Below are 24,899 nucleotides of genomic sequence, written 5' to 3'. Positions count from 1 at the left end.
AAAAATCTATATGAGTTTGACAAAAATATCGGGTTAATTCTTATATTTTTAAGTTTCAAATAGATATTTTAAGTTGTTAATTTAATGGATTGTTACCTTTTTAAAGATCTATTTAAAACTTTGTAAAAAAAAAAAAATCTATTTAAAACTTAAAAAACTTCAAATAAATACATTAAATTAACAAATTAAATTACTTATTTAAAACTTAAAAATCTAAAAAACTAATATGATATCTTTCTCAAACTTAAAGGACAAAAAAATATTTAACCTATTATCTAACAATCTATGAAACTAAGAGATTGAACTTAAAGGACAAAAAAATATTTAACCTATTATCTAACAATCTATAAAACTAAGAGATTGAACTCAACTTAATTAATTTCATTAAATACAAATTTAAAAAAAAATCTGAGTTCGATTCCTAAATAAAAAACATTCTTTCTCAAACTCCAAATTATAAAAATTCATTTCTCTAACAATCAAAAGGTTAACCTAAAAGAATATACTCACAATTTTATTTGACGAAAAAAGAATATACTAACAATTTGTGAAAGAAAAAATAAAATAAAAAAGGTGTTTTAGTCAACAAAAAAAAAAGTAAATTAATTAATTTAGCTGGGACCAGGCGGTCGAAAAATCCCAGAGCCCAAAGGAAAGGAAAGACGCCATTGACGAAAATCATCTGAATCTGAAAAACACACACATACGCGTAAATCCTTTCGGTGCGAAACGAAACAATCAAAGGATCATCATTTTCATATCACATAGGTACGCTCTCTCTCTACCTCTCTATCCAAATCGAACGCATAATCCATTTTAGATGCTGTTTTTTTTTTTTTTTTTTTTTTTTTTTATCACAATCGAAACTGCAAACTTTCATTCATATTAAATTATTAACCAAGTTCCATTTCAATTTTCAAATTTTACGATCTATGACGAAGATTTTTTTAAGCTTAAATTAGGCACAATGATTTTGCAAAACATACACGTTTTAGCTTCAACAAAATCACATTGCCACCGTGATTTTGTCCAATTCACTGTAATGCCAAACATGTACTAAGACTTTTGCCTCATATTTATCTGATCATGTTAAATTCACTATGAACCTCGACATTCAGTTGAGCTTTGATCTTTTTAGTTTTAGATAAAGGTATCATTCACAATATATCTCACGTTGTGTGCTCAATTCTTTTATTGCATTTTTTAAGTTAGATAAGTCAAGAATATCATGGCATTTAGGATGTGTTTGGGTAAACACTTCAATTAAGCACTTCTTCAATAATTACCTATGCTTTGTTAGGATAAACAACTTAATTTCCAGCTTACATCATAAGCGCTTATGAACAAGTATTTCTATTACACGAGATAAGCTATCTTGGAGAACTTATCAAAATAAGCATAAAGTAGCGTATGAAATTTGTTTTCACAAGTTGTCTCACAGTCTCACAAGTGCTTATGCCAGTAGATAAGCTCGTATAAGCCAATCTAAACAGGGCCTTATTATATAAACAATCATGTATAAGCTATTTTCATAATAAAAGAGAAAATATAATAAAATTGTTTTTCTAGAAGTTATTATGGAGAGCTTATTGAAATAAGCGAGAAACAACTTGTGGATATGTCATAAACTATTTTCATAAGTTCTCCTGAACACTCAGACAATTGCTTATGTCATATAAGCCCAAATAAGGTGTTCATAATCAATCCAAACACAACCTTAATTTGCTAATGTAGGCTACTTATTGAGATGCTCGGTTTATTATAATTATCTCTGGTGATATTCTTCCCTGGTTTTATTTTTCATGATATCAAGATTTATGTGCAAACCTGTTTTTTTTTTTTTTTAATCTCCTTGTTGCTTGCAGAACACAGCTGTTTAATACTGTTTCAAAATTGTTCTCTTTGAGCATTGCAATGGAGGTGTAGAGAATATTTATCTATCCACAATTAGATGCTCAGAATTCAACAATGAAGCGTTATGTTTACATTGATGATGATGAAACATCTCATGAGTTGTACTGTGATAATCGGATATCAAATAGAAAATATACCGTATTGAACTTTCTTCCGAAAAATTTATGGGAACAGTTCAGGTAAACTCTCTGCTGATGCTGGTTAATATTCATTGCTAGTGTTGTTAAATAGTGGCGCTAATAGCATAGCAAATTTTGAAAGAAACGCTATTGTCCCACAATACGCTCTCTAGTACAAGATATTTTGAAATAGCGGATCGCAGAATTTGAACAAACCGCTATTTTACGCGATCTGCAATTGACAACACTGCTTCAAGGGTCTCCAGCATGACCTCATTTCCTGTCATCTATGACATGATACTAAATAACAGAGGTTTAATTGCAAGGAGAGAAAATTCATATTATCGGATCCTCTGTTTGGACATGCATCATATAGTTTACATTATGGAAACATAATTTTAAACAGTGAAGTAAATGTAGGTCGAGAATAAAACATCAATGGAACTCATCTTAGATTCTAGTGATTCAGCCTTTTTTTACTGTCCAAGCCTCCTCAAGTGTTATGAATTATTCCATCCATCCCAAATTATATGTCGTTTTGACTATTTCACACAAATTAAGAAAGGTAATTTTGTACCAAAAAAAAGGTAACTAATTTTGTTTGAGAAAAATAAATTATAAGTTATTTTACAAAACTATCCTTCATTAATGGCATGGGAAAAATAAATTAAAGAATTGAAAGAAGAGATCAATAAATAGTTAGGGGTATAATAGGAAAAGTAACATTTGATGCTTCATTGGTATAACTTTTTTTTTCTTCCTAAAACAACTTTTAATTTGGGACGGAGGAGTATTACACACATTTTCCTTGAGGCAAAACATGCTTTTCTTTGGTGGGAAATTTGTGTCAAATTTCTAATGAAATATAAATATCCTTTAATCCATCTGATTTTCCCCCTCTTTTCAGCCGGTTCATGAATCAGTACTTTTTGCTGATAGCTTGCCTGCAGTTATGGCCTCTCATTACTCCAGTTAATCCTGCCAGTACATGGGGTCCACTTATCTTTATTTTTGCAGTCTCTGCATCAAAAGAGGCCTGGGATGATTACAATAGATATCTTTCAGACAAAAAGGCAAATGAGAAGGAAGTATGGGTTGTTAGGAAGGGCGTCAAGAAACTTGTAAGAAGCATATTTTACTCTCTTAAATATATTTTTGTTCTGTATTTCTTAGCTTAGGACCAGGAAATATATTTTAGTTGATAACAGAGCAACCCAGCCGTAAAACAAGTTAAAAAGGACTTAGCTTACAGTTTCCTGCAGTTGGTCATCATTTGAATAACTATCCTTCATTTTGTCTTTTAGTTTATAAAGAAGTACAATCTGTTGATTTTTTTAAGATATTGTTAATCTTTCATTTCAGTATGATTTACTCTGACTTAGTCAAAATCCTTTGCATAGGTTATCTGTTAGGGTTTTTCAAATATAAGAAATTATTTATGGGTTTTCCCTGTATCAATGTTGGAGGTAGTAAGAATTATGTGAGCTTCTCATTTCAAACGACAAATGTGATCTGTTTTATGTAAATGTAAATCTAATTTGTTTTTGTGGTTGTTTCATTGATGGTGTTGCAGATTCAAGCCCAGGATATTTATGTGGGTAATATAGTATGGCTACGTGAAAATGATGAAGTTCCTTGTGACCTTGTTTTGGTTGGCACGTCTGATCCCCAAGGAGTTTGCTATGTAGAGGTAATTAAGTCATGAATCATGCTAAAACTGGTCCTCTGCCTGTGTGTGGCATTGCAGCAAACACAGTTTCATTATTATCTCTTTTTCTTTTTTTCCTCTTTTTGGGGGAACAACAACATAATTCATTACATTTCAAGGACCTTATGATATGGCATTATGTTCAGACTTCTGCACTGGATGGTGAAACTGATCTTAAGACCCGGGTCATACCTCCTGCTTGCATGGGAATTGATGATGAATTATTACACAAAATCAAGGCAAGATTTTATCTATAGTGTATCTATAGTTTGTAGAACTGTTTGAAGTTTACTGTCAATAGTAATTATGCAGGCAAACTTATTACTTACTCTCGTTCTTTGTGGGTGTGCATGTGTCTAGGGTGTAATTGAGTGTCCCAGTCCAGATAAAGACGTCAGAAGATTTGATGCAAACATGCGATTGTACCCCCCATTTATTGATAATGATGTATGCCCTTTAACCATTAAAAACACAATTCTACAGTCATGTTACTTGAGAAATACTGAGTGGGCATGTGGAGTTGCTATCTATACAGGCAAGTCCATGTATAACAACACATTTAACTCTTAGAGCCATATACTTAATCAGAAAGTTTGAATTTTATATCTGATATGTTAATTTGTTCAGGTAACGAAACCAAATTGGGCATGAGTAGGGGTATCGCAGAACCAAAGCTCACTGCTATGGATGCCATGATCGACAAATTGACTGGTGCTATATTCATATTCCAAATTGTTGTTGTTATGGTTCTTGGCATAGCGGGTAATGTTTGGAAGGACACGGAAGCAAGGAAAGTATGTCACATTTGGAACTTAATTTCTTATGCACTTTATAATTGTGTCAAATCCTATGCCCATTAGAAGTTACTACGTTGTTTTTGTGGTCTTTTTATTGCTATATTAATCAACTGATTGAGCTCAAGTGGTTAATGAGCTCCACCCAAAGATGAATAATTCGGGAGAACCCGAATTCGATTCTTGGGTGCAACAATTCTTGACCAGACTTTACTTACCTCCCAACTGAACTCCGGATTACTAGGGCTCTTTCCCTTTAGGAGCCAGAGGGTTAACACCAAAAAAAAGAACATTGTCCTTTCATTTAGTTGTGCTTCCATTGAGGGAGCTTGCATCCTTTGCAATTTTTATTTTTGTTTCTAGTAAGACTAGGTTGGTTTGTTTGTTTTTTGCTTCCTTTCTGTTTCATGTGGACTACTCCCAGTGGCGGAGCCAGAAAAAAATGTCAGGGTGGGCCACTAAAATTAACTATTGAAAAATTGTTTAAAGTCTCGCAAGAATTTGGATCAACCAAAACCTAAAACCGACATAAAATTGTATAAAATCTCGCAAAATAGACCTATAATTGAATTATTTAAATTTTCGGGTGGGCCACTACACCACTTTGCAGGAATTTGGATCAACCAAAACATAAAACCAACACAAAATTGCATAAAATCTCGCTAAATAGACCTATAATCGTTGATTTTTTAATTTTTCCGGGTGGGCCGTGGCCCACCTCAGCCCATGAAGGGCTCCGCCACTGCCTACTCCCTCCGTCTCAAATTAGGTGTCCCTTTTGAGTTTTACACGGTTATTAAGGAAATGGTTAGTAGTGTTGATTTTAATGGTAAAATGTGTTTCATTTACTAAAATACTCATATTAATTATAGTTTGTCAAGTAGTTAGATGATTAAAATGTATGTTTGGGGAAAAGGATAATAAATGTTGTATTGGTATTATAAAAGGGACAAATAACGAGACAAGGAAAATAGTAAATAGGACGCCTAATTTGAGAAGGATGGAGTAATTACTAAATCGTAATTTGTACTCTAAATGAAGGTCTTTGGTTTATTTTAGGATATAACTCATAATCGTTTGCATCATTTTGCTATTGTATTCTTCAAGGATTTTTTCCGCATTTTACGTATGTTTAAACTTTTGCCATGTTTCAATGCCTTTTCTGTAATTATTCTCTTGAAGTTCCCATGTTTTGAAATGTTATGTTTTAGGTTGAACCCTAATGTTTGTTTGTTTGTTTTTGTTCAAGCAATGGTATGTTCTTTACCCTCATGAAGGCCCTTGGTATGAATTATTGGTAATCCCTTTGCGGTTCGAGCTTCTTTGTTCCATCATGATACCCATTTCAATTAAGGTGAGCCAGTGGTATATGTTTTTGCATTCCATTCCATTATATTATATATATAACTCTACATGTTTTTTATTTATATTCTCATTTTAAAAACAACCATAATAAAAAATTGAGCGGTAGTGGTACATCTTTTGCAGGAAGAACATTGATGATCTTATGTACTTAGTGAAAGGATGCCATTGAAACTAATTAATTATCTTGAACTGACAATTATAGTGCTAATACCAGTTTTTAATTAATTTTTGATTATTTTAAATGTGACGATATCTAAGATTGATACAGACAATTGTTCCATCTCTGGCAGGTATCTCTGGATTTAGTGAAGAGCATGTATGCAAAGTTTATTGACTGGGACCAGAAAATGATTGACCTAGAGACTAGCATTCCATCACATGCAACAAAGTGAGTGATTTGTGTATCCTGATTACTAATTACTTTGATGAAATAGAACTTTAACACATTTGTTTATGAATCATGTTTGTCATATGTGACAGTACAGCGATAAGCGAGGACCTTGGACAAGTTGAGTACATTTTGACGGACAAAACAGGCACCCTGACTGAGAATAAAATGATATTTAGAAGATGTTGTATTAGTGGTATTTCCTATGGAAATGAGAATGGAGATGCATTGAAAGGTATGGTTGGTTGGTGAAACTCTTCATTTGAGTTGTTGTCATGTAGTAACTTTATCAGAACCCTTTTCTTAACTGTACAATTTGCTTAAATTGACGACAAATTCACATCCGGATACCAATTTTGTAGCTTGATATGTTGAAAATTTCCTAAATAGAAGAGTTGGTTTCTCGTGCTGAGCATGTACTGTATCGTATCTTAGGCACATTGACCTTGCTACCTTAATGATCTCAGAAATTCAATACAAATTGTGATGTTTCCATGTACAAAAAATAAGTCGAAATTGGTTCCTTCAACAACCAACCTAAAGGGTGCAGTTGCATTCTAAATCAATTGAAATTGAAAAGAAATGCTTAAGCTTACACGGTTAAGCAGCAATGCACTTGACACTTATTTGGTTCTGGTATATAACATAATTGTTTTTCATGGAATTCCTCAAAACCTTAATTAGCTGAGCTTGCTCTCACACTTAAGGTATTCCGAAGGGCTCTAGCATTACCAGGTCCAAATGTTTCCTTAATTCACCGATCTTATCTTAGTTTTCTTATTTAAGACCTGTATTTAACTGAAGTACAATATTGGGTTTCTCAATTAATAGGCGTTAGTATCCTCGGACATGATCAAGATGGAACACTAGTTTTTATAGAAATAAATCTCTGGTACATGAACTGAATGTAGTACGGTGAAGAGTATAATTAATATATTGTTCCTTTCTTGACCTTCCACTACTTATGCATGCACCCATTGATGTTTTTCTTTGATCACTGAATGTTGTATGATGATGATATTTGTTTTGGATTGCAAGTTTTCCTGCCTGATTAATTACATCCCGTGCTATGCAGATGTAGAGCTTCTTAATGCTGTTTCCAGTGGTTCTTCTGATGTTGTACGATTTCTTACAGTTATGGCAATATGTAATACTGTCATACCTACACGGAGGTGATTCTGCTTTCATCCTTGCTAGGACCCAGATATGAAATCTGTTAAAGTCAACATATTTCTTAATTAAGACATTTTTATTAAACCTTGAGAATAATGGTTTAAATTTATACTTGTTTCTTGTACTGTTGTACACAGTAAAACTGGAGATATCTTGTATAAGGCACAGTCTCAGGATGAAGATGCTCTTGTTCAAGCTGCTGCTCAGTTGCATATGGTTTTTTTCAATAAGAGTGGAAACATACTTGGTACATTTTATTTGCTATTTGTTTTGGAAGCATGGCTAATTAGTTGGTTACGAAGGCTCATACAATCATGTTCTTTAATATTTCAGAAGTCAAGTTCAACACTTCTATACTTCAGTATGAAGTCCTGGAAACCTTAGAGTTCACCTCTGATAGGAAACGGATGTCAGTAGTGTTGAAAGATTGCCAAAATGGGAAGATCCTTCTCCTGTCAAAGGGAGCAGATGAGGCTATTCTTCCATATGCTCGTGCTGGTTAGATTATTTGTTCTTTTACTTATTTATATTTGAACACAATCAAATAGTATTTACAGGGTTTTTCTTTCATGACTGTTTGCACATACCTTACCCTCCAACTTCGTTATACTTTTAGATGAATTGGGTGGCTTCAAAACTGACTTAACTGATCTTGAGGCTTGGATTCTGCCTCAAATTGGTGAATTTTTACAGTGCCCACTCTACAGGCTGACAAAAAATCTTGTGTTAAATGAAACCCAAAACTAAGTCTGTGATTTGGACTTCCAATCTCTGGGTAACTTACCAATGAATATATCCATGTCTGTGTTAGGAACCTAAGAATTGAATCAAAAGGAGATAATGAAAGAACACTTTTATTGATAAAATAAGGAAGATTTGGAGAGAAAACTCTTCTCCAAGGGTTTTCCCCTCTACATTAGAGCTACTGCTCTATCACGAAATTACAAATCTCTATAATCCCACTATCCTTCTATTCTCCTATTTATACATGCTACTCTATAACTAATCAATTAACTAACTCCTCTTTATCTCACATCCTAACAAACTAGCTCCTTATTCTCATATCCTAACAGACTAACTCCTTATCTCATATCCTTACAAAGTTTTGGGAAAACCCAAGTCCCGCATCAGGTAGATAGGACTCTTGATAAGAGTTTATAAAGAGGAGGCACTCGTCACCTTACAAGCCGGTTTTGTAACGATGAGTTAGGCCCCAATTCCAATACAAAACATCTTCCCACTGTATTATACTAACTCCTTATCCTTTATCCTACAGCTTAACAGTCTGTCTATCTATCTATTTTATACCACACATACGCGCGTGCGCACACGCACAGACACACTTTTTAAATAACTATGCCCAACATATTCTACATCTATGATTATATATTTTACATAATAATGCACTGCAAACAGCACCATCAAAAGAAGTTGAAAAAGAAAATCTGGTGCAACCAATTAGAGTCAAATCATTACAATGGGTCAATTTGGCTGATAAAAAATCCAAAACTAAACTGAAACAACTGAACTACCCAGAATGTGATTACTCTAATGCCTGCATTTGTTGAGCAGTTATTTGTATGATTGACACCATAACTTAATACAGGGCAGCAAACCCGGCATTTCATTGAAGCTACAGAGCAATATGCTCACTTGGGATTACGCACACTATGTTTGGCGTGGCGTGAGTTAAAGAAAGATGAATATCAAGATTGGTCTTTGATGTTTAAAGAAGCTAGTAGCACTTTGGTTGATAGAGAGGTAAAGGGCACACTTGTTACTGATTTTATATTTTATATAATGAACAAGAACTTGCTTTCTCAGTTTAATATGCTTCACAGTGGAGAGTAGCTGAGGTCTGCCAAAGAGTAGAACATGACTTGGAAATTCTTGGCGTTACAGCAATAGAGGATCGTTTACAGGTGAATATGCTGACAGCAATCTATTTTAGATAGTTCTTACCTAGTGAGAAAAGGCCTGACTGTCGTTGTTGGATGTTGTAATCTGATTTAAAAAAGTATTTTTAAAATCCTCCATTTTTACTGAACTTCTCTCTATTTTAGATAGTTAAAGGGATTAAAGGGATAATAAATTAAAAGGACTTCCCTTGTGTGTTTATGTGATGAATGACCATTCATTCCTTTTTATTTGATATCTTCCAGGATGGAGTTCCTGAAACAATAGAAACATTAAGGAAAGCTGGAATAAATTTTTGGATGCTAACAGGCGACAAGCAGAATACTGCAATACAAATTGCCCTGTCATGTAATTTTATTTCCCCAGGTAGTGCACATTTGAGATCATGCACATTATTGTAGTTTTATCCTGTGTCGTGTAAATAGTACCCTTATTGTGTTTCTGTCTGTTCAAATAATTAATTAAGCTCCATAAAGAGCCTCAATATGATCCATGGTTTCCCTACCATTCTCTTTGTTCATGTAGAAACAGACGGACTTATCTGTGTGTTTACGTGACAGATCTCTTTATGTCATTTATTTGAGTAAAAGTGTACAAGTAGTAAATCTGTCCAATTCCTCAACCAAACTGATGGCAGGGGTGGAGCTAAATTTTTCAACTGCGGTAGCCCAAGAGAATGAATAGCATATATGAAAGGATTAATTTAAAATTTGTTTTCAAAATCAAATTACATATAAATGAAGAAGTCTGTGATGTAAACAGATTTGCAGGGTGATATAGCTCCCCTCAAATAACAATTGGCCTCTCGGTAACTCATATGGAACTTGACATAGTTCCTTTGCTTGATTACAAAAAGGCTCATAATAAATGTTTTCACAGCTTTTCTTTATTCACCCTACCCTTTTACACCTATTGGATGTGTGTTTGTCACTTTTTGTCAGTCATCCTTATTTGTTTGTTTGTTATTCCAAGGGAGTGATTTAATATTCAAAAAGCAATTAAACTTTGAGACTTTTCTTATTTTTCCGGGTCCAAACCTGATTAAAAAATTGAGGCGAGTATTGAAATTTTGAAGGATTTAGGATTTGAAACATGCGAGGTATGCTGTACTGAGCATCATAAAACAGTTTTTGTATCCGTTTGAATTGAACTACAAGTGTCCCACTCATAGCCAGGAAAAGCATACATCTATACCCTTTATTCAAACTATATCTGTCAACACTTGGATAATTGGAAATACATAAAAGCTTAATTATAGAAAATATCTAGAAAACCTTATTTGTGTTGCAAATGTCTAAGATCCTTTCAGAAATTGAAGTTTCTGGTCACAGCTAGGGCTATCAACATAGATCAACACAATAGGTTCAACTTTACTTTACCTAACTTCTGTGCCTGTAGTCCCATTTTTGAAGAGCTTGGATACGTGAGGATGTTCACAGTTTGCTTTAATTTTTATTGTTCAATTAGTGTTTGAATCCTTCTTTAGAAGGTTTTTAATTTATGATGGTAATACTTAAGAACCTTTTTCAATTTCCTCCCTTTCTCAATTCATAGAACCAAAGGGACAGCTTCTACTAATTGATGGAAAAACAGAGGACGAGGTTTGCAGAAGTTTAGAGAGAGTGCTTCGTACAATGCGGATAACTACCTCTGAACCCAAGGTATGCTTAGTGACTATCAACTTAAATCCACTAATTGGGAAGCTTTGCTTTTTGATGTTCTTTTTCTGGTTTTTAATTTGGTGGTATCTTTTGGACTCTGGAGGATATCATTATTATTTGGTTGCGGTGCTTCTTGTCTTACTTTTATTTGTTCTTTTTTCCCTACTAATAAAATCTAGTGATAAGCTGCTTGTATTGTATGCATACATTGGATTTTTGGACTAGTATATCAAACAAGTATAATACGGATCAAGATAAAGGTTTTGAAGTTAATATTTTCAATGTTTTGCTCCGTCAAATAGGATGTGGCTTTTGTTGTTGATGGATGGGCTCTTGAGATTGCACTTAAGCATTACCGTAAAGCTTTTACAGAGCTGGCAGTATTGTCAAGGACTGCTATTTGCTGCCGTGTGACACCATCGCAAAAAGCACAGGTGTTTTTTTACAACAGTATTTGTGTATAAAATTATGTTGCCTTGTCTTGTTGAAAGAAGTTGTGTTTTACATTAATTTTCTGGGTTTCTCTTCTCCTTTTTATATTCTTCAAAAAAACTTACCAGAAGACGAAGGACAAGATAAGACTAAATTGTGCTTTACTCTTGGTGGAACATAATACTGCTGTTGTATTTTTTCTGCAATTTATCAGAAAATTATGGCACTGTTGTGACTTGTATACCACTACTTGCTGCAGCTTGTACAGATCTTAAAATCATGCGACTATAGAACATTGGCAATTGGTGATGGAGGGAATGATGTAAGGATGATACAACAAGCAGATATCGGTGTGGGCATCAGTGGCAGAGAAGGATTGCAGGCAGCAAGAGCAGCTGATTACAGCATTGGAAGTAAGACTGTGTAACTTTCTCCTTTGAGACGATATCTGTATTCTAGTTTTGAAAGAGTTTTCCACATTTCTTTTTCTTTTCTTATGTTTAAAATTTATATTATGTTTTTCTTAGCAACCATAATTTGATTCAACACTCTTTTGAAGGTTTATATTTTTCTGTAGGCAGATTGGTGGTTTCTCGTTCTTGTTTTATCTGCATGACTACAAGATTTCACTTATGATTCTTTTGTTAATATGCAGAGTTTAGATTCCTAAAGAGATTAATTCTGGTCCATGGCCGGTATTCGTACAATCGCACGGCATTTCTTTCGCAGTATTCATTCTATAAGTCCTTATTGATATGCTTCATCCAAATCTTGTGAGTTTTCAACCAACAACGGTCTTCCTTTTTCTTTTCTTCATTAAGCTGGAAACAATTTTGAACATAGATGCCTATAGAAAAACATTCTGAATATTATTTCAGTTGTGTTAACAGTACAAGCACTAATGTCAAAAAATCTAACAATACATTTTTACAACAATGCCCTTGCAAGTAATGTTGGGTAACTGTTTACGAAGTACACAGAAACCCCCACAAGTGGCCCAGAAAAAAAAAAGGGAACATTGACAGTGTGTTATTTTTCTTTTCACTTTATTTTTTAGTGTTTATTGTTAGAGGACACTTCAATTTCTTTCTATTCTCAAATTTTTAAGGTTCTGACAAGTTATTCCATTTCAGTTTTTCATTTATTTCAGGTGTGTCTGGAACCAGCCTCTTCAATTCTGTTAGCTTGATGGCTTATAATGTTTTCTATACTAGTGTTCCTGTTCTAGTCAGTGTGCTTGACAAAGATCTTAGTGAGGAAACTGTGCTCCAGCATCCTCAAATTTTATTCTACTGCCAAGCGGGAAGGTTTGCCATTTTTGCTGCTATTATCCCTGGCTTTTTTAAATGCCACCAAGCCTTCTCATTTTTCACAGAATTTCCAGTTCAGTATGACTGAACTTTTTTTAAAAAAAATAAAATATCGATAGCTGAATTTTTATGGCCGAACAATAAAAAATTATTACAGCTGAAGATCCTTTTTAACAAACCAACATGTAAAAATGTTATTTAACTTACACTTAATAACAACTTCATTGGTGAACATCAAACTAACTTTCAATATTGGAACAGGCTTTTAAATCCTAGTACATTTGCTGGATGGTTTGGGCGATCCCTCTTTCATGTAAGTGTTTTCATGAGCATATTTATATTTTGATGGTAACCAATATTTATAAATTACTGATTTGTAGGAAGCTTATCATCTTCAGCTGTATTGTGTTCCATGAAAAATAGAAAAAAATTCTGCTCTAAATCTATTATTTAATTACAGAAACATTTTATGCCTGTATAGGTCCTAATTGTTTTTGATTGTCATTTGCAGGCAATAGTTGTATTTATAATAAGTATACATTCATACGCCTATGATAAGAGTGAAATGGAGGAGGTTTCAATGGTTGCACTTTCTGGTTGTATATGGTTGCAGGCTTTTGTAATAACAATGGAGACCAAGTAAGCTTTAATATAAATAAAGCTTCTCACAATACAACATCACTTTGATTTTTCAACTTTAGATGCTTTTTTGTTCTTACTGAATTAAAAGAACTAGCTTGGTTTTTTTACATTTCCCTGCCCTCCCTCTAATTTTAAAAATTACACTCTCCTTACTGGAGAGATGAATATGTATCACAGTTTAGCCCATCTTAATATAAGATGTTTTCCTCATTGTAATTCTCAGCATCATGTGTAACTTAGTTTTGACTTTGGGACTTCGAAGAATAAAATACAGAATTTGGGTGAACGTCTAATACATAGTAAGGGTGTTTATATCTTAATTTCATCTTTTTAAGTCCTAAAATCAATAGCTAGGATATTCAAAATAGCCATTGGTAACACTAGAAGTTGTAGAGAAAAGAAAAATAACCCAAGAGGCTAGTTCATATCTGCTACCATACACTAAGATATTTGTTTATATTTAAATATATTAAAGGAAACACTTTTTATCTTTCAAGTGAGGAGAGTGTAGTTTTTAAAATTTCATAGTAGTGTAATTTTGAAAATTAGAGGGGAGAGGTAGTGTAATTCAAGCATCTCAAGATAGGGAAGTATAATTTTCTTTTGCTTGGTTGCATATGTAGTTTAATTGGTAAGGGAACCGGGAAAAGATCATATAGTTTTAAAGTACTTGTTAGTTGCTTCGATCCGCTGGAAAAAATTATATTGTTTGATTGTCCGACCTATGTTTGATGCCTGCAGTTCCTTTACAATATTGCAACATCTTGCAATATGGGGTAACTTGGCTGGCTTTTATGTCATCAACTGGATCTTTAGTGCTCTTCCTTCGTCAGGGATGTATACAATTATGTTCCGGTTGTGTCGACAACCATCATATTGGATAACAATTTTTGTAAGTACCTTAGTTCATCTGTTTCCATCCATGGAATGATCTTCACTCTCATTTTAACTGCTCTCTCTTCCCCTTCTCCCTTCATAGGATGCATACAATGATTTTGTTGTTTTTCTATTTCCTTTATTTTATGTAAACAAAAGCAAATAGTGACATTTTTGTTATTATCAGTAAAAATATAACTACTGAAAATGCAAACAACAATCATAATCCCCATTATTTCTCCTTTCCTTTGTTAATTCATGGGATTTCACAATAAATCTTTTACCAAAATCTTATACTTAATACCATATTCATCAGAGTTCCTTTTTTATGAAAAAGAAATTAAATATTGTTCTTTTGCATTTATGAATAAATTAACATAGATCATGGCCCTAGTGAGAAGCCAAGTTCATGCACATTTCTTTTTGGCTAAGCATTTTATTTATTCATTGCATTGATTATGTTTTGATGGGAACTATACTTCCATACAGCTCATGACTGCAGCCGGGATGGGTCCAATTCTAGCCATCAAGTACTTTAGATACACATATAAGTCGAGCAAAATCAATTTACTTCAGCAGGCTGAACGCCTAGGGGGACCAATTTTGTCTCTTGCCACAATTGAACCTCAGCTCAGATCTATGGAGAAAGATGTTTCTACCTTGTCAATAGCACAACCCAAAAACAGAAATCCTGTATTTGAACCTCTACTATCAGATTCTCCTAATTCCACAAGAAAATCTTTTGGAGCAGGATCACCGTTTGATTTTTTTCAGCCACAGTCAAGATTATCACTGTCTAACAACTACACAAGAAATAGCAAGGACCAGTAAAATCAACAAGCAGTTGGAAGAGCAACATATGCTGCAGCTTAATTTGTATATCCCTTTCTGATAGAAACTAACGAAGTACATTGTCAGTTCCTTGTGTACTGATATTGTTTTTGTAAATTGTCTCCTCTAAAGTGCCATTATATAACTGGTGACAATGTTAAAAGGAAATAAATGCTTACCAATCTATAAATTATTATCTGTTTCAGGCTCCAATGAATAGATAAAACTTTTCCTTTTCTATCGGTGTAAAATGAAATTATATATGGAAAGGGTAATAAATACAACTTTTAGCCTTTCAATTTCAAGAACAGTGAAAACGTAATGTGCAACCCATGGAATGCAAAATTTGTTGTCAATATATTCTAAAGGAGGATGTGGGACATGGTAAGTCGTGCTGAGATGTCAACATAACAATCTGCAAATGCATTGAGTTAATTTACTGACCATTTGAATGCTGCCATGGAAAAGGAGAACCTAATCCACAAGGACTATGTCCTCTTCAGCTGCATATTATGCATGAAATATCCACATGTCACGGCAAGAATTGAAAGTCTGTCGGTAGTTGTGTAAGCACTCTGCATGCATGCATATGCATAAATTAGCCCATCACCAAAATTTCATTCACAGGTGCCAGCATTACACCTCATTCACGGGCAAAGAATGTCACAAGCATGAGTACCTATGGGTTCAATGTCCCACATATTTGATTATTAATAGTAGGAAAATCTTAACAAGTTAAGAAACTAATAATTACGCAATTTTTTTTAATAAAAATTTACTATTTATTTTAATTGCTTAACCAATGTTTGAGGCACTCTGGTTAGTATTCTCCATATATTTTTCTTGAAACTTGTTTAGTCGATCTATTAGAAGTGTAAAAAATGCAATTTTTAATACAAAGTTTGTTTTTCTTTTTTGTTTCTTTAAAAAAATGTCTCAATGATACTAGTTAGATAGAAGTAAGGATCTTCTCCATCTGAGACGACCTTTTTCTTTAACTCGTTAGTTAACATGATTTTTTTTTAGTAACATTAGTCTTTTGGCAGATGAAAATTACTGACAATGAAGGTGAGGGCAGATAAGGGACCTCAAACTTAAACACTACTCCAAAGATAACCCTATAATTTACTCCCCTACTGCTCTAGTTGTCTAGCTGTCCTTTTAAGGAAGGATGGTAAGTTACCAACAGTTCAACACGCATCAGTTCAATCATAGACCTATGCATTTACTTAGGATTTGTAAACACAAGATATTCGTCTGATAGAATTCGTAAGTGGGATTGTTGGACCCTTTTGGCCTAAAATAAATGCATGCTTTTCACCCCACTCATCATTTCTGATTTCGGGGTCTCCCTAACCCCAAGGATATCATAAATGTTTACTTATCTTTTTGTACATTTTACCTTTGAGTTTTTGGCAAATGTTAGGTTGAAGAAGTGTCTAATGTGATCTACGATGTTTATTGGATAAAAACAAACAATAACAAATACAGTATAAGGTTAATTTTTGAGGCATTAATGTTTTCTTCTTCTTCTTTCAAATTGGCATCAATTCAGCCACTACCTCAATTGTGAGAACAAATTATATTATGAAATTATTCTATGTTAAGGTTTCAAATGACTTTCAAACATAGTCTAATGTGATCATATGTGAAACTTCACTAAAAACTACCTCAAAATTATGGTGTCTTTTAAAGATATCCCTATCTTTTGTCCAACCGAGGGACCACCACATGCACAGGCCGATATGGACCTCTCTAACACCATCAAACGAACTGCTAGCCTAGACTGTCTTCAAAACTACAAGAAAGAACGATAACAACAAACTTCGAAAATATTCTTCAACAAATTTCATTTCTTTTATTTTTCAATTGTGTGAATTAGACTTGAATTGAATGAGTTACGATTTTTTTTTTAATGATGAATACTTTGAGTGTATTAGTGGGTTAAATTATACAATGCATTAATTTTTTATGTATGGGGAGGCCATACCACTTGCTTGCCTCCCCTCTGGACTCATCATTTACTCAAAAATCGTCTAAAGCTTCACCGATGTTTGACATCGGTTTCTAAAGTGAAAAATAAATTAAAAACTCATCGTCATTTTAATTAATTATAAAGTTTGAGAGAATGAGTCGCTCGATGTCAATTTGACAAAAATAGAAAAATAAGTAGGCATGCTTTCAAAATTCAACTCATTTATCGCCTTTTTGTCGAAATCAACACCATCAAACAAATATCTCAATTGTAAAAACAAAGATAATGATAAACTTCTATTTTTAAAAGACAACATTGTTGATAATATTTTGTACAATTTTTATATACCGACCTACCTTAAACCACTTATCAAGATAATCCACCATATAACTTGTCTATCTATAATCTATTAGACCAATCTCTTCAAATAAACCCTCTAATACATAAAAATAAAAAATAAAAAATAAAAAGGAAAGAAAGAAAGATAAACCCTCTTTTCCCCCTTTACCCGGTTGAAAATATGAGTGGAAAACATACATATACTATACTCTTTTAAATTCACAAATTTTTTTCACTATGAAATATAGTATGTTATTATACATATTAGGTCAAATGCATCTAATGATCCTTTAAGTTTTTCGTTTTTTTAAAGTGGTCTTTTAAGTTTCAAAAGTCCTAAACAAGTCCTTTTAGTTTTTTAATCGTTTCAAACAAGTCCTAATGTAGATAGTATAGTTGGTAATTGCTTCCTTGAACTCATCTTTGGTATCAAATGTGGCTCCTAACATCCACTTAAAATTAATCATCTTTTTAGGCATGACAAATGGTGGATAATGCTCTTTGTTGCTATCATCTGAATCATCACCGTCATCCTCTAAAAGGACTTGTTTGAAACGATTCAAAAACTAAAAGGACTTGTTTGGGACTTTTGAAACTTAAATGACTTGTTTGAGACTTTTGAAACTTAAAAGACCACTTAGGAAAAAACGAAAAAACTTAAAGGACCTTTAGATGCATTTGACCTAGATATTATTACAGATATCTTCGTGAGCTTGATTCAGTTGGTAAGGACAATGCATAACATATACAAGTTCGAGGTTCAAACCTAGAACATCAAAAAAAAATATTATTAGAGATACTATATCTATTAAATTATATATTTAATGTATATAAGTATATAATATATAACCTATGTTCTTGTAAAAAAAAAAATATATATATAACCTATGTCGATTTACATTCAGCAAAATGATCAGATCCTATCTTAAATTCGAAATAAATCATATGATCGCGACTAACTTATCATCCCTAAGGTTTTTCTTGTTAAAATATTATTACAGTTGGTGAAATGAAATCACTTTGTGAACATATATATATATACATTCGACCGAACATACATTATACTTTCAAGTTTCAACTGATACAGACAGGTTTCTTTTATGACGAAATCGTAGAGATTAGCTAGAATGGAGTTGTTCACCAAAAAGTATACTGTTTTGATTGGAAAAAAAAAATTATACAACAATTATACTATTTTGATGAAGAAGGAAAAATGTGCGTGTTCGCTGTTTTGATAATTCTTGAATGACCCATCACAATTAAAAAATCAATATTTTTGTCTCTTCAATGCGTAGCAAATGAACAAATATTACTGCCTTTGTCCATATATAGTTTATGTAATCAATTTCGTCCCTATACGTAATACTACCTTGTTGCTTTAAATGTTAGTTTTCTTAGACGTATTAGAGTACAGAAATTATTTAATAAATTAATGTTTCCATTTCGTTTTTTTTTTTTTTTTTTTTCAATTAAAAATTGATCTCGTTGGAACTAGGATGATTTGTCTAAGGGTTGAAATTTGTTGCAGAGAGAGGGGTTCGTCATTTGTCCACCGCGGGTTCTTCTTCGTTGGAAGGGGATTGTATACATGCATGTATTCCGACGCTTAAGTGAGTGAGAGATTAAAGGGAGTGAGACAATTGTACGGGTGAAGAGTGAGATTTTTTATTTTTATTTTTTTTGTTTTAGTAAAGAGAGAGGTATCTGACCTTATGCTAGCTGTGCTTTTAAATTCATATAGAATAAGTAAAATTTTAGTTGTCAAGTCTTCACCTAAACAGATATCATTAGAGACATTTGTATTAATTTGATAAGGATTTTAACATTGGTTCTGAACTGGACGGTCTAGATTGATGGGTTTGGACCTCTATCTAATGAGATTTAAGGCATGTCAATAGCATGAACTCACTCTTAAGTAAGTCCTCATCGCCAATCATTATGATTATTGCCTTAATTTTTTTTAAAACCACTCTCAAAATAAAACTTATCAAGGGATTTTTGATTTTGTATTGTGTAAAACAATCCTAAAAGTAAATTTTATGAACATTTTAATAAACAAATATACAAAAGTAAAAGTAAACTAAGCTCACAAAATTTATTCTATCTTTAATCTAGTATACAAGTGAATAAAAAACTTTCCGTTTGTTAGGAGCATATGTATAAGAATGGACGAGCTTAAGCTTAATCTAGAGATGTTTATATTATAATATTTTAAGTGTGAGTTAAAGTTATATTAGATTAAATTAAAAAGTAAATAACTTAAAATTAAGTTAAGATAAGATTTGATTTGCAACTTATTTATGCAATTGTTTTTAGCTCAATATATATGCCATATCTTAGACCTGATCATGAGTCATGCCCCAACAATTTTATCGCATGCTTATCCAGCAAATTATGGAGTTATGAATGAGAATTTGTAGGGTAACTAACTATACTAAGTCAAGGAAGAGAAACGGATAAAAAACGAAAAGACAAAGCAAAAGAAATGCAATGTATCAAAGTACATTTCATGGACACCTCTTTGTGTATTCTATACATAAAATTCTATATATCGTGATCTAGAATTTTCATGTCACCCAAAACCAAAAGGGCACGGATATTGTTGAATTGAGAGCTTGTAATCGAATTACACATAGCCAAAACATTAGGTCCCAATGAATTAACAAACTGCCACATACCCTCTTTTGCATGTTACTCTCAAATGCTACCTAGCCACATACCCCCCCTTACCATCCCTTATTCCCATCCTTGTCACCATTTTATTTTCTCTTTCTCAACTCACACTCTCTCCTCCCTATATAATAACTCTCTCACCCCTTCTTTCCATTCACAACATCGTCACATTACACTCTCTCTTTAACAACATTTCCACACCTCATACTCTTATTATTATTTGCACCCTCATTTCACAATGACTACTATTTGTGCTGAACAACACCAACAACACAAGTTTCATTCTTCCTACCAACCTCTCTCTCCCAAAAAATCCCTTAGAGACATTGACATCCCTCCAAGAAAGCTCCTCACCCGCCGCAACACCACCGCTGCCGTCGACATCTTCTCCGACGACACCATCCTCCAAAAATTCCTCCCACACAATGACTCTGACTCAGACTCCGACGATCCTTACTCTTCCGACCATTTTCGCATGTATGAATTCAAAGTCCGCCGCTGCACTCGTAGCCGGAGCCACGACTGGACTGACTGTCCATTCGCTCACCCCGGTGAGAAAGCTCGCCGCCGTGATCCACGGCGGTTTCATTACTCAGGGACAGTTTGCCCTGAGTATCGCCGCGGTGGCTGTAACCGCGGTGATACTTGTGAATTCGCTCATGGCGTTTTTGAATGCTGGCTTCATCCTGCTAGATACAGAACTGAAGCATGCAAAGATGGTAAAAACTGTAAGAGAAAAGTTTGTTTCTTTGCACACACTCCTCGTCAATTAAGAATCCTTCCAGTTACATCATCTTCAAATGAACATTTTTCATGCAACAAGAAAAATAACAAGCTTTTGAATAACCATGTTGCTTCAAAATCAAACAATTGTTGTTTGTTTTGTCACTGTGGTGGTAATGGTAACGGTAATGGTAATGGTGCTAATAATTCTCCAACTTCAACACTTTTTGGTATGTCTCATTTTTCTTCACCTCCGGCATCACCACCTATGTCTCCGATGAAGCCACGAAACGGTGTTTCATCGCTTTCACGCTACGGTTCTTCAATTAATAGTAACAATCTTCGTTATAGAGACATGCTTATTGATCTTTTGGGTTCTTTTGAAGGGATGAATTTCAATGACGGTTCATCTTCTGCTTCTTCTTCTTCACCTGTTTCTGTTTCTGCTGCTAAAGCACTTCAGATACAAAACATGGGTTATCTTGAATCTCTTGATGTTCCAGAGGAACAGAATCAGCAACAGTTTATTGTTTCACCTTCTTCTTCATTTGATCATCAACAACATTTCAATATTCTTTCACAATCCATTCATCAGAATTTGACACCAAGTTTCAATGATGTTGACAATAACATCATTAACAACAATATGAACATGTTTTTGGGAAATAACGACAACCTTAATAAGGTTGTTGGTGGTGGTGACGTCAATGGTTTGTCTTGTCCTGCCCCTGATCTCGGATGGGTTAATGAACTGCTGATGTAGAAGAGTGTTGAATTTTGAAGATGGTGCCAAAATGGTGATTATCAGTGGAGTGAAGTGTAAATATTGAAGGATTAAGCTATATTACATATTTATCCCTGCAATTGTCAAGAAGAAAAATAAGCATATTTATTTAATCCTGCAGGTTTATGTTAATTTTTGTTGTATTGTTTTCATTTTTCAAAGTCAGTCAATAATTTGCTTTCTGAATTTGTACTTTGTACTATGTAACTTATGCATTTTGATTTTATGTATAAAAGGGAATATTTTGATCCATGTGTTTTTGTGCTTTACTTTTCATTGGTGACTATTACTAAGCTACGTGGTAAAAATCTACTCAATAGAGGATGGTTACTTATGTCCTTGGGATTGGGGTATTTGTTGTATGAAAGTGAAACAGGAATATTAGTGCACATGGCTAGCATGCAATTTTTGTGTCGTGGCAACAATAGCAGATTTCATGATAATATTACAATTTTTATAGTACTAAAAATAGGTAAAAGAGATTTGGTATTACTAAAAAAAGGTGAAGATGGAATCTCAAAGTTTACTCCAATCAGCAAACATGTATGTATATATATGGATGGATAGTACTATATATAGTATGAATAGTGTAACATTAAGAAAGATTAACTTTAAAATGATGGTTCAACTACTAAAGAAGTGAAGTGGTTGGAGATATATACTACTACATGCATAAAGGAACCATGAGTCCTAATGATGATTATTAGCTATATTAAGACTTGTGTTTAGCTCATCAATTCACTCTGGGGATATTAGTAGTATATTTTTTTTTATCAACAGTCTTGAATAAAATGATTGGGCGTTGTAAGTTAATCTCATTTTATTTTTTATTATAATTGAATTAATCCACGTTAGTACTGTACGTTACTACAATTAATGATGGATACCAAAACTGAAAAGAGTGACGCTTAAACCAGCTAAAGTTTAGGTGATTGCGTACTCATGCAAATTAAAGAACACCGAAAGTGTGAACCTTTTCTACCTCAAAATATGGTTGCTAGTTTAATGAAATTATTAAGGGAAGAGAGGATATAATGAATCAAACTGATCGAAATCATCCTTAAGGATGTTTTTAAAGGATCATACTAGTAAGTGTTACAAGAGTATTTTTTTTTATTTTTTTTATCTTTTTTTAATCAGGTAGTCTAGTGACTAGAATTTATCTTATAAAGTGAATAAGTGTTATAAGAATATTGTTTAAAGAACTCATAAAAGAAGTTTTATCTTAAAAAAATATAAGTTAAACAAACTTAAATTAAAAAATATAAGTTAAACAAATTTAAATTAAAAGCCGTATTATATATTTTTATGTAAATTAGCCCTTTGATTTTTTAAACAATTTTATAAGGACAGCATTTTTTTTAAAAGCCAAATAAAGTTGCATCCAACTAATACTTTTCTTTATTAGTGAGAATCAAATAATTCATATTCAATCACTTGCAAAATAACAAACTTTTTTTTTTGTCTACCTTCTCTGCAATAGATTAATTCGAGCTCTTATCGCGTGATCATCGTTAACGATAGAGATTACAAAATAGAGAAGGAGAAAGAAGTTAGAATTTCAACAGTATCATTAACATAACATTATTATACAGTACCTCTAAAAAATAGAGAATCTATTGAACCTTAAAGGACTAGACAGCTAACTTATAAATATAAAAAGGACAATAACATGAGTTCAATAAATTATCATTACCTCCCATAATGTGTGACTCATTTGTAAAATAAAAAAAAATAATATCTAAAATGGACAATCATTTTGCTTTTCAAAGAAATTATATCCTTAAAATAATACTATTTTTATCATTCTCAAATTAATATATTTTACTATGCATATCATTATGATTACAACAATTCAAGATAAAAGATAATTTAATAATAAAAGAATTATTTTCTCTTATTCATTTATAATTCTTTAATATGTGTGAAATATTTGAAAGGATCACTGAATGGAGACGAGAAAGTATCTAACAATCACCACATGCCCTTTCTATGTTCCATTTTAATATATATTCAGAGTATAAATTATTAAAAAAAAAAATAGTTTAGGACCTGAAAATTAAATATTTTAATAGCTTGAACAATTATATTCTTCCATAAGGTTCTCATTGAGGTACCAGTACCATCAATTCCAATGCAGCATTTTAACAAAGAAACATGACTTATTGTGTATCCCTGAAAAGCAAGTTTATTTTTTATTTTTATATACAAAACCACCAAACACGCCTTAAAAACAATCAATTCAAGCTCCTCCAAATAGATACTAATTAATACTGTGCTAATTCAGTACACCCCCTCTAAGCTTGATTCGTAAACATCTGAGACTAGTTGGACCGGCGCTTACAATTTCAAGGATTAATTATCTATTTACTCGAAATAAAATTAATTTAGTTCTACATTACAGTAGTTTTTTTGTTTTGTTTTGAGGGAACATTACAGTAGCTTGTAGCTTCATTCCTTAAAAAATAAAAATAAACTTGTAGCTTCATATAATAAAAACCTATTTTTGAGTGTGCTTCATTAATTTCCATTCTTGGTTCGGGATCATTTTAAACCTTTCTTTTATTTTTCACACTTCCCCTTATTCACCAAAACAAGCTTTCTCCATTCAGTGATTAATCCTACATAACAACAAAAAACCTTATTAATAATTAAATATATAAACAAAGTGAATATAAATAAGATGAATATGGTTATAATTAAAAAAATAAAATAAAATGAGATGATAGTGTAATTGAAGAAGATTTACTTGGAACAATTCAAAGATTTTGGTTCATGACACTTGTTTGGAAGATCATCAATACGAGAGAGATCAAAACGAATATCTAAATCATTTCCCAAATTCTCAATACATTCACAAATACTTTCTTCGTATTGTTTTGCTACAGTTTTACAACAACGTGTTGTTGGTTCGGATTCATAAGCTGCAAGGTACCAAAGACATGTTACAAAATCCCAATATACATTATCACAAGATATTGATGAAGAAATTGGACACATTGTTATGAGAAAAATAGTAACAAAAGCTACAATGTGAGCCATGTTGGTAAACAAAAATATTGTTTTGCTATAGTTGAGTACTTCTGGTTACTATATATATATAATAATGTCTTTGGAGATGTGTGTATCATACAGAGTATATCAATTAAGCACGTATTGTAGATATTTTTTTATGTATCTAAGAAATGTACAAGTTTCATGCACACGTGAATTATGGAAAGTTTGTTAAGAATTTTTTACTAAAAAATTTCTAACACCTGTGTTATTATGGTATA

The 24,899-nt window shown here is 32.8% G+C and overlaps 2 protein-coding genes and 1 long non-coding RNA gene across 3 annotated transcripts; 2 read left to right on the top strand and 1 right to left on the bottom strand.

Moving 5' to 3' along the window:
- The first annotated feature begins 612 nt into the window (after window positions 1-612).
- Window positions 613-15,368, top strand: LOC25487688 (phospholipid-transporting ATPase 2). Its single transcript, XM_013609681.3, has 25 exons — window positions 613-768; window positions 1,866-2,093; window positions 2,941-3,154; window positions 3,607-3,723; window positions 3,888-3,980; window positions 4,102-4,276; window positions 4,369-4,535; window positions 5,785-5,889; window positions 6,191-6,288; window positions 6,381-6,523; window positions 7,364-7,460; window positions 7,599-7,708; window positions 7,795-7,959; window positions 9,068-9,222; window positions 9,303-9,383; window positions 9,624-9,744; window positions 10,933-11,039; window positions 11,342-11,473; window positions 11,731-11,884; window positions 12,127-12,244; window positions 12,605-12,778; window positions 13,043-13,094; window positions 13,293-13,420; window positions 14,165-14,315; window positions 14,789-15,368. Exons 2-25 carry the CDS (start codon window positions 1,969-1,971, stop codon window positions 15,128-15,130), a joined length of 3,324 nt encoding a protein of 1,107 aa, XP_013465135.1. The 5' UTR covers window positions 613-768; window positions 1,866-1,968; the 3' UTR covers window positions 15,131-15,368.
- A 4,888-nt stretch (window positions 15,369-20,256) lies between these two features.
- Window positions 20,257-21,876, top strand: LOC25487687 (zinc finger CCCH domain-containing protein 61). Its single transcript, XM_013609680.3, has one exon. The coding sequence runs from the start codon at window positions 20,356-20,358 to the stop codon at window positions 21,601-21,603; it is 1,248 nt and encodes a 415-aa protein (XP_013465134.1). The 5' UTR covers window positions 20,257-20,355; the 3' UTR covers window positions 21,604-21,876.
- A 2,313-nt stretch (window positions 21,877-24,189) lies between these two features.
- LOC120578094 (uncharacterized) lies at window positions 24,190-24,676 on the bottom strand. The gene is made up of 2 exons (XR_005644024.1): window positions 24,374-24,676; window positions 24,190-24,245 (listed from the first exon to the last, which is right to left on the bottom strand). It is a non-coding gene; the product is annotated as an uncharacterized lncRNA (long non-coding RNA).
- Between the last annotated feature and the right edge of the window lie 223 nt (window positions 24,677-24,899).

Source organism: Medicago truncatula, chromosome 2 (assembly GCF_003473485.1).
Source record: "Medicago truncatula cultivar Jemalong A17 chromosome 2, MtrunA17r5.0-ANR, whole genome shotgun sequence".
Taxonomy (NCBI): domain Eukaryota; kingdom Viridiplantae; phylum Streptophyta; class Magnoliopsida; order Fabales; family Fabaceae; genus Medicago; species Medicago truncatula.
Note: the sequence above shows the minus strand (reverse complement) of the source record. Positions and strands in the feature narration are given on the sequence as shown.

Excerpts from the sequence above, each read along its gene's own strand:
- LOC25487688 (XM_013609681.3), top strand. The coding sequence starts at position 1,969 with ATGAAGCGTTATGTTTACATTGATGATGATGAAACATCTCATGAGTTG. Across the intron at positions 7,709-7,794 it reads TAAGAGTGGAAACATACTTG|AAGTCAAGTTCAACACTTCT; the intron begins GTACATTTTATT and ends TTAATATTTCAG. Across the intron at positions 13,095-13,292 it reads TTGGGCGATCCCTCTTTCAT|GCAATAGTTGTATTTATAAT; the intron begins GTAAGTGTTTTC and ends TGTCATTTGCAG.
- LOC25487687 (XM_013609680.3), top strand. The coding sequence starts at position 20,356 with ATGACTACTATTTGTGCTGAACAACACCAACAACACAAGTTTCATTCT.